This window comes from Mytilus californianus, unplaced genomic scaffold, assembly GCF_021869535.1.
Source record: "Mytilus californianus isolate M0D057914Y unplaced genomic scaffold, xbMytCali1.0.p SCAF_8, whole genome shotgun sequence".
Taxonomy (NCBI): domain Eukaryota; kingdom Metazoa; phylum Mollusca; class Bivalvia; order Mytilida; family Mytilidae; genus Mytilus; species Mytilus californianus.
The window spans coordinates 59,061,231-59,076,777 of NW_026262734.1; the positions used below are offsets into that span (position 1 = coordinate 59,061,231).

The following is a 15,547-nucleotide window of genomic DNA, read 5'->3' on the forward strand; positions in this document are numbered from 1 at the left end:
TTAACTATTTATTTTCCTAAAGCATTTGCTGGCTGCACTACTAAATTGAAATAAGATTCTTTGATCTGGCAACAAGTTTTTTGTCTATAGATATAAGAAGATGTAGTATGAGTGCCAATGAGACAACTCTTCATCCAAGTCAAAATTTAAAAAAGTAAACCATTATAGGTCAAAGTACGGTCTTCAACACGGAGCCTTGGCTCACACCGAACAGTAAGCTATAAAGGGCCCCAAAAATTACTAGTGTAAAACCATTCAAACGGGAAAACCAACGGTCTGATCTATATAAAAAATGAGAAACACTTATGAACCACATCAACAAACGACAACTACTGAACATCAGATTCCTGACTTAGGACAGGTGCAAACAAATGCAGCGGGTTTAAACGTTTTAATGGTACCAAACCTTGACCCTTTTTCTGAAACAATAGTGTAACATCACAACATAGAAAGACACACTATAAAATATCAACTGAAATAGCTTAACTCAATCAAAGAACATATTAACATCAATGAACATACACTGAACAAATAAATTTGACCTATGATACAATGTTAATACAAAATAAATAAACTAAGGGAAGAATAATAAAAGTAACATGTAATATCGCTATGAAATGTTAAACAAATTAAGAAAAACAATATGCTCGAACAAAAATGTCAGCCATTTGCAATAACTTTAAACACAGGTAAATGAAAATAATTTTGTTGTTAGGTATACGTGTACAGTTCCAATAGAGAAAGGAAATATTTTTACAAAATAAATAATTTTGATGTTCATAGTACGCCGAAAATTTATAGTAATACCAAACACCTATCAAAGCTAGTATATAGACTAGATATAACCCTGAATAACATTAAATAACAAAAAAGCATTACAATTAGTATCAACAGGTCAAATAAACAAGAATGTACGATTTGAGAGTACTTGCAGTTAGCCTTTTAAAAGTAGTAAAAGGAGACTTAAGAGTGTTATTGTTGTCGGCAGCTATGTCAACAATTCATTAATTTGTGATTAGGCCAGTTTTTAGTGAAACCACTGGTGGTAGGTCAACAAAATTTGTTATGCAGTTGTATTAGTGTTAAGAGGATGTGGTATGATTTACAATGAGACAACTAACATCAGAGACCTAATGACGTACAAGTTAACAACTATAGGTCTCCATATGGCCTTCAACAATGAGACAAACACATACCACATAATAAGCTGTAAAAGGCCCCGAAATGATAATTGTAAAACAACTCAAACCAGAAAACTAATTTGATGTGCAAAACAATAAATAAAAAACTAATATGATGTAGAACAACAAACAATAACCACTGAATTACAGTCTTCTGAATTGGGACAGGCACATACAGAATGTGGATGGTTGAATATAATTGTTGCCACCAAACCCTTCCCCTAAGGGGGTGTTAGGAGAACCACTAAGGGTTAGTTAAGGATCATGATGATAATTGGTATGCACTATGCAGTTGTATTAGCATTGGCCCATCTCATATTCAATGATATTTTTGGTCCAACCCCTCAGTCATTGTCTGTTGACTTTGAATCTTTTGATAGTTTAAATGGTGTAGTTTATGATTCGGTCAGTTTAAGGTAATTCAATGATATTTGGTATTAATTTGTATTAGAAATAGCTCGTCTCATTTCCATGGAGATTATGTAGCCTCGCCCCCTTAGTCATAGTTCATTAACTGAAAATTTTGCATAGTTTACATGTTATAGTTTGTGTTTAGGTTAGTTAATGGGGAACCACTAATGATAGGTCTATGGTATTTGGTATGAAGTTGTACTAGCATTGGCATTTCTCATTTCCTCAGTGATCATTTAGCCCTGCACCTTCAGTATAATTGACTTTGAATGTTTTAGAACTTTAAATATAAAAGTATTGCCACTTTGAATTCAACATTTTTATTATACTATCAAAGTTGCATACAGGCAAGTCATATCTCTGTGTCAACAGTTAATTTTTATTCGTTGTTAATTACAAAAGTTTTCCACATTGCATAAAAAATTCTGAAAAACTTGAGTTGACTTGCAATATAAACCATGACATTGCAAAACACATACATTTCAAAGAAAACAACAAAATGATGATGAAAATTATGTATAGTTTTTCTTGAATTAGTCTAAAAAGTTAAAATTTTGTAGGTCATAATCCATTGAATAAGCTATTCCTTCGGGTTTCCCATGAAATAATCAGCGACTGGAAAAATGTTGGCCGACATCTAGAAATAGGGGAAAGCAATATCAGTATTATTGACCAGAACTATGCAGATGTCAAAGAAAAAGCTTACTCTATGTTAACAAAATGGCAAGAGTTCAGAGGTCATGATGCCACAAAGGAGATACTGATTAAAGCATTAGAAGATTGTGAACTGAAGAGGGTGGCAGAGATTGTAGAGGAGTTTGACATAACACCATACGTACATGATGTTACCGACCTGGAAACTGATGGGGTTGATGACAGTTCAGGGTTGGAGATAGAAATGTTTGATTAAATCTATATGCCAAGGTCAGGGGAAAGGTAGAAAGGTTTGATCATGTGGGTGGAGTTTATTCCTGTTCAGAGGAAATTTAGAAAGTATAATGATGCCTACTATGGATTCATTTATTTTTGTGAGTACATTGTACCAATTTTCGTGGATGGGGTTTACAGAATAGAGAATAATGGGCAAAATATGCAGAAAACGGACCAAAATATGCAGATAAAGGACCAAAATAATACAGAATAGAGAAAAATAGGGCAAAAAAATAAAGAATAGAGAATAATGGGGTGCTAAAATATAAAGAATAGGGAATAATAGCAAATAAAAAATAAATTAGAGAGAAAAATGACCTTAAAATCTAGAGAAAACAGAAATGACGGACCCCCCATCCACACTTGTTAATTGTTGAAGATTGTACGTATGTTGACCTTTAGAATATTTTGATTTTCGTTTCTTGGTTGCTGTCTCATAAACTTATACTTATATATGTAACCTATATCTGCTTTTATACATTTTTATCAGTGGCAGTTCAATTTGTTTTCAAAAAGTGGATTTGAAAGGGTAAAAAAAATCCTACCTTTTTCATACTCGTGATAGAGTTGTCAAGTCACAACTAGAGATTTGAAATTTTCAGCTAGAGATTGAGCCTCATAACTGGAAATATTTTATCAACAATTTTATAGACATTTTCAATATTTATTTTGATAATATGGCTACAAATTTCCCGTTTTTTAGCTCACCTGGCCCAAAGGGCCAAGTGAGCTTTTCTCATCACTTGGCGTCCGTCGTCGTCGTCGTCATCTGTCGTCGTCGTCCGTCGTCGTTAACTTTTACAAAAATCTTCTCCTCTGAAACTACTTGGCCAAATTAAACCAAACTTGTCCACAATCATCATTAGGGTATCTAGTTTAAAAAATGTGTCCCGTGACCCGGCCAACCAACTAAGATGGCCGCCATGGCTAAAAATAGAACATAGGGGCAAAATGTAGATTTTGGCTTATATCTCTGAAACCAAAGCATTTAGAGCAAATCTGACTGGGGTAAAATTGTTTATCGGGTCAAGATCTATCTGCCCTGAAATTTTCAGATGAATCGGACAACCCGTTGTTGGGTTGCTGCCCCTGAATTGGTAATTTTATGGAAATTTTGCTGTTTTTGGTTATTATCTTGAATATTATTATAGATAGAGATTAACTGTAAACAGCATTAATGTTCAGCAAAGTAGGATCTACAAATAAGTCAACTTGACCAAAATGATCAGTTGACCCCTTAAGGAGTAATTGCCCTTTATAGTCAATTTTTAACCATTTTTCGTAAATTTTTGTAATCTTTTACAAAAATCTTCTCCTCTGAAACTACTAAGACAAATTTAACCAAACTTGTCCACAATCATCATTAGGGTATCTAGTTTAAAAAATGTGTCCGATGATCCAGCCCGTGAACCAAGATGGCCGACATGGCTAAAAAATAGTACATAGGTTAAAATGCAGTTTTTGGCTCATATCTCTGAAACCAAAGCATTTAGAGCAAATCTGACGGGATAAAATTGTTCATTAGGTCAAGATCTATCTGCCCTAAAATTTTCAGACCAATCAGGCAACACGTTGTTGGGTTGCTGCCCCTGAATTGGTAATTTTAAGAAAATTTTGCAGCTTTTGGTTATTTTCTCGAATATTGTTATAGATAGAGATAAACTGTAAACAGCAATAATGTACAGCAAAGTAAGATCTACAAATAAGTCAACATGACCAAAATTGTCAATTGACCCCTTAAGGAGTTATTGCCCTTTATAATCAATTTTTTACAATTTTCATAAATTTTGTAAATTTTTGTAAATTTTTACAAAATATTTTCCACTGTAACTGCTGGGACAAGTTCATTTTAGATAGAGATAATTGTAAGCAGCAAGAATGTTCAGTAAAGTTAGATCTACAAACACATCACCATCACCAAAACACAATTTTGTCATGAATCCATCTGTGTCCTTTGTTTAATATGCACATAGACCAAGGTGAGCGACACAGGCTCTTTAGAGCCTCTAGTTTTAAGCTCACCTGACCCAAAAGTGCCAAATGAGCTTTTCTCATGACTTGGCGTCCGTTATCAGCTGTCATCCATTAACTTTTACAAAAATCTTCTCCTCTGAAACTACTGTGCCAAATTTAACTAAACTTGGCCATAATCATCATTGGGGTATCTAGTTTTAAAATGGGTCCGATGACCCAGCCTTCCAACCAAGATGGCAGACATGGCTAAAAATAGAACATAGGGGTAAAATTGCCAGTTTTGTCTATTATTTTGAAAACTGATATAAATACAGAAAATCTGACTTGATGCAGAAATGTTCAGACTGTTGAGCTCTACCAATTGTCCATATATGTCAAACTGTCACACTACTTCTTATAGGAGTAATTGCCCTTAAATGACAAATTTTACCATTTTTTTTTATTTTTGTCTTGAGAACTATAATAAGAGAGAAACATTAAATTGCAAAAATGATCTGCAAGACAAGTTCTACAAATAAGTCTTATGGTCGAAATCATCAGTCGACTCCTTATTAGAGTTATTGCCATTTGATGACGATTTAAATATAATAGATAGATAGAAACTTAGATAAGCAAAAATGATCAGCAAGACAAGATCTACAATTAAGACAATATGGAAGAAATTGTTCCACAACTCCTTATTGGAGTTATTGCCCTTTAATTGTAATTTTTGTCTCGCCTTGACGGAGTCAAAAAGCAAGACAGAGGTATGCTGTTTCCAGTGGCGTCAACAATATACTAATTTGTGATTAGGTCTAGTTTATTATGAACCACTAAAATGCCCTTAAATGAGGATTTTTTACCCTCTTTTGTAATTTGAGCAAAAACTAAAGAAGATAGAGAGAAACTAAACAGACTTAATTATCATCAATATATACAAGATCAACAAAACAGAGATTTTTGTCATGAATTCTATTCCCGTCTACAATGTTGGAGAGTGTCCTTTGTTGAATATGCACATAGACCAAGGTGAGAGACACAGGCTCTCTAGAGCCTCTAGTTTAGATAATAGTATTACTATTAGTGTATTCTCTAAACAAGATAAATGTAGAACTTAATTTTGCCTTTGTCATTTTAAGAATTGCTTTGAAATCTTTTTGACTTAATAAAGACAAGTGAAAAAGAAATTGACAGCAAGTCAATCTGTTTGAATGAAATTTGGCAAAAAGAAGTGGTTTTTAGTCCTCATATTTAATTGAATATTATAATCTATTTCCTAATGATCAGTTTGTGTATTAAATATCACCCCTTATAATGATAAAAAAGTAGACATGAGGTGTTCTGAACAAAAGGTGAATGTAATCAAAGATGGCAAATATTTATGTATTTTATTATGCAATCATGAATAGTACACATATGCATGTAATTTATTTTATATAATTTATACTGAGTCTTACCCTTCAAAGAAATACTATATGTCTTGTCATCCAGTGCCCTTAAAGAGCTATACCTCATAACCTTTAAAGTGCTATACCTTATTAGCAGTTTGACAAATATTAATTACACTTTACACAGTTGTAGAACACAATCTGATGATGTGAAAAAAGGAATATGTTTCCAGGCCAACATGTTAAAGGGGAGATAACTCAATGTATTTACTTCAATATACTATTCTATTATTGGGAAGGGGGATTCTTTTGTGAGTCTAATCGCAATTATTTTCAAGCCAACTGAAAGCTCATAATAGCCACTGGCTCATTGTAATGAATCATTTATTTGTTAATTTATTGCAAATTATGTTGTAATCTGAACTAAGTGTTCATAATTTAACGTCCAGTTTCACTCTTTTCACAATTTAACAAGGTCAATAAATTTTTGATATTGTATTAATTACACTTTACACAGTTGTAGAACACTATGTGATGATTTCAAAAAAGGAATATATGCCCAGGCCAACATGTTAAAAGGGAGATAACTCAATGTATTTACTTCAATATACTATGTAATACTCTTATTGGGATTAGTGGGGATTCTTTTGCAAGTCAAATCACAGTTCTTGATCATTTTAGCTTATCGAGCCAACTGAAAGCTCATTAAATCAACTTGCTCATTGTAATGAATCATTAACATGTAAATTTATAACAAATTATGTGGTAAACTTAACAATGTGTTCATAATTTAACGTCTAGCTTTCACTTTCTGAACAATTTAAGAAGGTCAGTAGAATTTAGATATTGCAATGAGAGAGATATTTGTTTACTTATAAAGTTGTTATATACTTATTTAACAATCATTGGATGGAAATGTATTTAGTTTACACAGAAATAGTGTACATTCTATAAATTCCAGAAATGTAAGGATTATATTATTGAAATCTCAAAAGTGCCAGTAGAATTATATATATATATATATCGTGTAAAATGCTTTTAAGTTTTCATTTATTATACAGATTTTGTTTGTTATGCTTGTATTTGTCTTCAAATATCTGTTAGCAGTAGTGTTTTTTTTCTTTGACAACAGAAAAATTGTCAGATCTTTTTTCTCTCTTTGCCATAGGCATATTATTGCTATTTTTGTTCTGATATTTATCATCATGCATTAGCAGACAAATATGCTTGCTTGAAATATTTCAAATAAAATTCTCATATTTAATATGACAACCTATATTTTTGCCTGCATGAACTGTATATTGCAATTTGGTAAATGTCTCATGTCTAATACATAACTAAATTCATACACTACCATTACGTCAACATGCACCTTTTACCATTTACATGTTTCTATAAGATCTACTTGATTGCCTCAGTCAAGCTGTTTTAACTTGAGTTGTTGCATTAATAAAAATCAAGGGCTGTAAATTTAGAAATTCATGCAATAACTTTATTCCTTACATTGTAACTTACCAAACAGACTTACTGTTATAACTGAAATTTTGGGTTTTAATTAAATGCTATCTCCATTTTACTACAACATGTAAAGAAAGTTACTCTTCTTAAATTAAAAGTTCCTATAGCACCTGAACTAAAGAGGGTTTAAGTTTGGTCAAAACAAATAAAAACAATGGAAGAAAAAATATAGAATGGAGAAAAAATTGTTAAAAAAATAGAATAGAGGATAATAAGTTGCTAAAATATAACCCATAAAACATAATGGGCCAAAAATAGAAAGAATTGAGAAAAGTAACATAAAAAATAAATGAATAAGAAATGAGAAATGAAGAGTGTTACCCTAACATTCCTGTTTTATTCAGACACAAGCCTATTTTATCAACAATAATAAAACATGTATGATCTTAAGCAGGGGCGGATTCAGGCGGGGTTGTGGCTGAGGTGCGCCCCCCCCTCCCCTAAAATTTGCAAAGCATGGGTTGTCCTCAGCTTAATAAAGAATATTTTGATAATTTTACCTCAAACAAATTTTCGTCTGACTCCGCTCGGAGTTTTGCGCCCCTAACCTAAAATCTTGGATCCGCCCCTGATCTCTAGGATAACATAGTTTGCATGATTCTTTGATTAATTGTGAATAGCCCAAAAATAGATAGGTTTCGAATGATGTTATTTGAGTTTGAGTTAATTTCCTTGGCTGCCATTTTGGAGAGATAAATGATTGATTTTCTTATTTGTCTAACCAAATTGAAACTGTGATACACACAAGTATCCTGACAAGCTAGTAGTAATGAATTAAGCAAGGCTAAAATATTGTATAGAACAACTTTTTTTCCAAAGTCTTGTGGTCAGTAGAAGAAGTTGAATTTGGCTGATTTATAAAGGAATTATTGCACTTAGACCTCCATCATGGAAACCAAAGGGAAGTAACTCTTCCTGAAATTGGCTCAATCAAAACCTATCTATACAGATAAAGTATTCATATATGCAAAAAATGTTGTCTTTTGTGCTGTTTATTTTGCACAGGCAGTTTAATTGTTGTTGTCCACTTTGAAATGACCAAGAAATATCTGTGATTGCTCTATTTTTTTAATGAAAATAACCATCATGACCATAAAGTATAATATTTTCTTTTCACAACACTGTACTTCAATAAATACAACGTTTTTATAAATATTTTTTTTTAAGATTGCATTAGTTTGATTTTAAGACTAGGATTGTAAATGAAGAAGTAAATTTTTGAACCAATTTTTTGTATATATATTCAAGACAGCTATGCAACAAAAATATTTAGTCTTTCAAAAAGAATATATATATATTGATAGATATGATATGGTGCTTCGTTTTTGAAATATTATTCTGTATTTTTTACTTTTTATTTCAAAATGATTTATTTGAATTGTATTATCAACTTTAACTTTGAATCTGAAATTCTCATATGTAAATTTTTTTGAAATTCATTGTTTTGTATATAAACTAAATATTGTAGATAATTATGTTTTGAGCAATTCCATTTAAACATACATTGCACCAAGGGAAGGCACTTTCTAAAAGGGTAACCTTAATTAGCCAAAGTTAGAATTTCACTTACATTTACACTTTACCTGCCACCAACCCAAAGGGGAGATTTAAAAGTGCCTTCTCTGGGTTCCATATAAAAAAGATGTGCTATGATTGTCAATGAGACAACTCTCCACCAGAGACCAAATGGCATTATAGTTAGCAACTATAGGTAACCATGTGTATGTTTTTATGGAACAGCACTAATTTATTATTTAAATGTATATATTAACCAATTTTATTTGGAAGATATATTTACCTCCTGACTCAAAGGGGGCATCAAAGTTAGTGGTTTAAGTAGTCGAACTACTGTATCACTAGCCTGTCAACACTGAGGTTGTCAGTTCTAATTCCGCGTGTGGCAGGTGCGTTCGACCCCAATCTAGGATTGTCAGTTTTCTTACCGAAAGTCAGTGGTTGTCTCCTGGCGTTCAGGCTTTCTGTACCAATATAAACTTACTACCACAAAATAGCACATTAGTGCTGAAAGTAGCGTTAAACACCAATCAATCAATCTTGATTCAAAGTTAAGACAAGTTATACAATGCAGGTGATAACCATAACATTTGTCCCCAAATATCCAATACACAAGGGATCAGTTCGATTTGACGATTTTTGCTAGAGTTATGGGACTTTGACAGTTTTTGTTTTACCATTGTATCACAATGACACCTTGCCAATGCAACTCTTCCAAGAAAATATTTGACAGAAAGCTCATACTTAATGGGATTGTTTCCCATCATAGTTGACTATACATTATACTGTGATATTACTGTCATTTTGATTTGACCATGCGAAATATTAAACACTGCCTGTGTATAAAGCAAAGCAAATGTAAACTTTATATTCTGTGACTGGGACCAAGTTAGATGCCAAGCCATAGAAAGCATATATATTTTTTTGAAGAAGTACATTTTATATGAAAGCTGTTGCATTTTATTCTGTTGCATTGTTTTACATTGTATATTTTTCCATTATTTTACAGATTGTATTTATATTATTTGAAAAAATGCAATAAAAGTTATATACAGTCCTACACATAGCCATCAAATTGAAAAATTTTAAACAACTACTGTTGAGATAAAAACAACATAAAACTCAAGTGGCTGTCAACATTAATTTAATGAAATTTGTCTAATTTGTAATTTTATCAGTAAAATTAACATTACACAGATTGGTTCAGATATCTTGCTAGCAGTGATAATTTCTACATCCTTTATGATAAAACTAGTGTACATAGATGGCATTGTTTTTGTGCAAAAAATGAAATATAATTTCAGGTGTATATATGACACAAAGAATGAACAATATCATGAATTTATGTTAGGGATGAAAAAAAATCAGCAGAAAGTAACTGTTTGGTAAAAACATTTCAACTAGTTATAATCATGATAATAGATAAGATCATTTTAAAAGCAAGATAGAATTTTACAATTGAACATGCATATCTTTCACATCTGTATGACAATTGGCATTTTTAAAGTTCATCTTTTCAGTTATTTTGCACTAACATGTGTTTAGTGTGACGTCCATTTTCACTGAACTAGTACACACTTTTGTTTAGGGACCAGCTGAAGCCCGCCTCTGGGTGCGGTATTTTCTCACTGTGTTGAAGACCCATTGGTGGCCTTGGGGTGTTTTCTGCTCTTTGGTTGGGATGTTGTCTCTTTGACACATTCCATTCTCAATTTATCACACAATTCTTAAAAACGTTACTAAAATAAAGAACAAAAAAAGGGGGGGGGGGTGGAAAAATTTAAAATAAAATTTTCATTTAAATTTTATAAATGAATAAAAAATCCATAAATATCAGGATTCACAATTGATTCTTTTAGTAAATTTACTAAGGCTCTAGCATAATCCACTCTCCCTCCACACACACACACACACAGACATTATTAATATTTCAGGACAAATGTAATTGTTATTTCATCATTTAGTCATATAAGAAACAACATTCTAATTCTGAGCTGACCTGTCTTTGCAGATATTCGTTAATGCTTTGTGCTAAGTGGAGAAGCAGCAAACACCAATCTTATTAAGTCTCCCAAACGAAGTTTGGGAAGACTTATTGTTTTTGCTCAGTTCTTATTATTATTATTATTCTTCTTCTTCTTCTTCTTCTTCTTCTTCTTCTTCTTCTTCTTCTTCTTCTTCCGCCGCTTTTAAATTTGAACTTGTCCGCACCCGTTCTCCAAAACCGCTTGTCAGATTAACTTAGGGTTTCACAATATGTTAGACTAACATGTCTAGTGGTGCAATCAGGGTTTTGTTTGTGCAATGGGGTTTATAAAGAGGTAATTTGGGGGGCAAAAAGAAAAGAGGGTTTTACTATAGAACCCTATGGGATTTTATTTTTTTTAATTTTCAAATGATTATAAATTGAAAACCGTTTGTGATAGACACAATCTTTTTAATTGAAAATGTTCTAAATGATAAAGCCCATTTAATGAAATACAGGGTTAGTCCCCAGGGGTCACCCCCACCCCCTGCCATTTAAGAAAGTTCTAATACCTTGTAAGTGGTAAAGATCCCCACCCCTAAACCATATATATTCTGGTTTGTCGTGCTAAGATGGTTTGAATGATATACAGGGTTAGTCCGCAGGGGTCATCCCCACCCCCTGCCATTTGAGAAAGTTCTTATATCTTGTAAATGGTCGAGATCCCCACCCCTAAACCATATATATTCTGGTTTGTCATGATAAAGCACATCAAATGTAATACAGGGTTAGTCCCCAGGGGTCACCCCCACCCCCTGCCATTTAATTTTGTCTTAACTTCAGAACCAGCCACCTCCCACCCTATTTTAATCACAACGTCCAGATTCTAATTTCCATGATTAAGACTTCAGTGCTATATAAACAACCTGTTTGTAAAAGAATACAATAAATAAGCATGAAAATAATTACTTTTCTACTTTCTTTCTTATTTTTTTCATAAAGTGAAATCTCTAAATCTGTCTATGACAAAACCTGTAGTCAGGTAGTGTTTATATTATTTGGAGTCATATTACACCATCTTGTACATAGTTTAACTTTTTACGGATAAAGATTGAAACAATAATATATTTAAATGAAAGTGACAGATAAAAATTGAAACAATAATATATTTAAATGAAAGTGACAAGTACTTAGATAATACTAGCTGATCTGACATTTAATGCCAGATGAAATAGCGCTCAAGAATAGCGAAAAATAGAGGGCTGTGTGGTGGACTGTATATATTTATTACTGTCAAATTTACATAATTTGTTGAATGTAAAATCATAGGATTCTAAATCTAAATCAAATAAAAAGGGGCATTATAAAATTACATGACGAGCACTGCGAAGGGAATGAAAAGAATTCAAAACATTTCTTGTCATTAGAAAAAACATAATTATGAAAATAAATGTATCAACAAATTAATTGTAATGACATTAGTATTACATCACAAGAAAAAAATACTAGACCAAGAGAGAAGTTTCTATGAAAAATTCTTTATTAATTTTTTATAAGAAATTTTGGATTTTTCTGTTCTGTCTGTACACGAGAGGGATGTTTGTTGAAATATTAACCAGTATCGTGTAAGAAGGGGGAGCTTGATTTTTTAATATTCAAGTACATGTACAATGAATGTTTTGTGATGATAATAAATGTTCTATGTGATAATATGTATTATCGCTATTTTGTGTATGTTTCCTTTGATCTTTTTTTGTGATAATTTTTCATATCATGCTACTCGCTTGAGATAGAAAATTATCAGAAAATTATTGTCAGAAACTAAGAGCGAACATGCCGTTGTCAATGTAAAAATTAACGACATCATAGGCAAAATAGCGATAAACAGATTATCAATGGTCTTTCAAATCTCATTTGAAAACCCATCGATAATATATAATATGGCCGTGTTTGGGGAAAATATGCACATGTGTCTGAATAGTATGGTCTTTATGATTGCATTTCAAATTAAATTTTTAATATTTTTTTTAAAATTGCATTTATTTGACTTTTAGCCTTTTGTGGAGAAAATTTTACTGTACTGTAAACAGGTGATATGAATAAACAAATTAGTATTACTTTGATAAAAACTAAAACGCTTGTGTGCAGTATTTGTTTCACAGAGGTATATATATCATGAAATTCAAGCACCATAAAGCAGATGAAATTATATTATTTTTTTTATATATTTGTATTTAGATAAATAGAATTTATTTTAATACTAAATACTATGGAAGTTCAAGACAGTTTATTGTAAATAATTTAATTTCCTTAATTAATGTACATACTTAAGACTGTCCTAAATAATAACATGAACACAGAAAAAAAATCATAAAGGGAGAATTGTGGTAACAGTCCTATTAATAACATTTTTTTACTGATAAAACTGCTGAGATTTAGAGAGTTATCTTCTATGTGAACTCTTTGTAAAACACAACTTGTCTCACTTATTTGATATTTTCTAAACAATTCAAATTGATTAAATAGTTGTTTTAATGACTGATTCATACACTACATCCTGCTTACACCCATATTGAATTTTTTTATATGTTGATATTTTAACAGAATCGTTTCTTCTTATTATAAGATTGGCAGTATATACTCTGTTTGATTTCTTTAAATCTTTAAAAATGAATCATGAAAATCAGATTTTTTCAATTATGTTGCCTATTTTGCAGATGCTGTCTTGGTTAAAATTTGTGCATAAGTTCTAGTCTTTAAAAAAAGATATTAAATAGGCAAATTAAAAAAGATATTAACAAGGCAAATAAAAGGTAATAGAGAGAATGAATTTACTGTGACAGCTACTTGTCAGGCCTTGTTGTAATAAATTAAACATTCTGACAGCCATTGACATACTCAGACTCAAAATATCAACCAATCAAATGACTGGATTTGGTGTCTCAGCACAAACTTTGTACGCCAAGTACTGAATAAAGATTTATGATTGGAAGCCTTAGTGTTTAAGTCGCAATTAAAAATTACATAATTTAAATACGAAACGGCGAGATCACTTGATCACATGTCTTTCATTGAACTTTTAAGTGACAATTGAATGGCTGTTGTGGTCATTAGCTGTACCTCCCTCTGCATAGGTTGATTTGTGAAAACCATGTTTACTAAAGATATCTAATGGGAAACATTTTTCATTCATTGATAACAAGTTTTGAACTTAATTGGGAGAAAATGATGGGATTTAAAATTTAGTTACCAGTGTTCCCACATATAAAATTTGAATTTTTTATGTTTAATTTTTTGAAGATTTATAGAGCTCCAACAGACTGTAATAAATATACTTTCTTCCATAGTAGTTTCACAATATGATAGTGGAAGTTTCCTAATACTATAGAAAATATAAACTAAATATTAAGCAGTAGGGAAATAGATGTCACAAATTTTAAACAATAGAGAATGACAATTTTATCAGAGGCACATTGGGTGGGTTGGTTGGGGAGGTTGGAACCTTTTGGAGCGCCATATATGATAAATTGATTAAATTCATAGACATTTTACAAGTATCACTCTAAACATTGGCTTGCCAAACCCACCCCCTCCTTTTTCAAAATAAATTAATGACAATATAAACTTAAAATTGTGAGTAAAATCTGTTCAAATGATAAAAATAAAATGATTGGTGATTGACTGTCATTGTTTGTTATTGGTATATACATATGCTTTGAAAATGAAGGTTAAAACATAAACCAGATCTCATGGAAACACATTTTTGATTGTTATGACATGTTAGGTAGCAGTATCAAAATTTTATTGGAAAAACAAAAAAAGGCAATATTTTGTCAGGGTATTATTTTTCAAGTCAGTACTAAAAGTTTATTTTTAAAAGACTATTTTTAAAATGTGTTCATCAATATTTTTTTATACAATGTCAATTGAGAGCATTATACATTGCATATTGATATATTTACAATGAATTGATTCAGAATAAAGTTTGTTTAGAAGAGAACTGTTGAATTACCATTTACAAAGTCTTATGATGGAAATTTCTGTTGGAAAAATCATTACAATTAAGTATATATAATATATACAAAAGGGCATTGAGGTGTTGGCCTATTTGTGTTTGTTTATTCAGATTGTTTAATATGTAAATTAGATAAAAAAAAGGTGTTACCAAAGGGCAATCAAAAACTGTAAGTTAAAGAATAACTGCATGTAAAAAACCATAGCATAAAAAAAAGACAAAAAGATAAAACAACAGTTCATAAATACTCTTTGGACGGTTCAGCAGTTCCTACTCCACTTGCAAAACTTAGCCAAATATAAATATCATACTTTAAATGTCAGATAAAACACTTTGATATGCATATAATTATCCTGTCAACCTAGTTTATTAACTTATTCCTATTGATGCGTACTTGATTTGTATCTTCTTTGTCTATACTCTACAGTACATACACTCATGGATTATGACAAAAAAAAACTTAGCCTCCATGGCTGAAAATAAAATGCACAAAATTTGGTCTAGAAAAAATGTTTGATATGTCCATTAAGACCAACATTGTCAGATGACTACTTATAGCTGTTATTGTCCATGAATGGTGGCTTTTGACCAATTATAAAAGAATTTTTGCTTATTATTTTGAAAACCTAAATAGATCGACAAAACTTAAAACAGCATTGCGAGATCTACA

At 31.4% G+C, this 15,547-nt stretch overlaps 2 protein-coding genes across 5 annotated transcripts in view; both read left to right on the forward strand.

Annotated features, from left to right (window-relative positions):
- Positions 1 to 15,547, forward strand: part of LOC127712814 (collagen alpha-1(XII) chain-like) — an 88,495-nt gene that overhangs the window by 44,287 nt on the left and 28,661 nt on the right. The gene's annotated exons all lie outside the window — the stretch shown is intronic.
- Positions 1 to 15,547, forward strand: part of LOC127711251 (uncharacterized) — an 82,585-nt gene that overhangs the window by 11,843 nt on the left and 55,195 nt on the right. For 2 of the 4 annotated variants that reach the window (XR_007986619.1, XR_007986618.1), the window contains exon 6: positions 2,153 to 2,777. Coding sequence is in view for 2 of the 4 variants with exons in the window: in XM_052217244.1 (XP_052073204.1) it covers positions 2,153 to 2,502 (350 nt within the window). In the remaining 2 variants the exon portion in view is untranslated. Of the gene's footprint in view, positions 1 to 2,152; positions 10,961 to 15,547 lie in introns of those variants that run through there. The other 2 variants (XM_052217244.1, XM_052217243.1) reach the window with 1 other exon arrangement.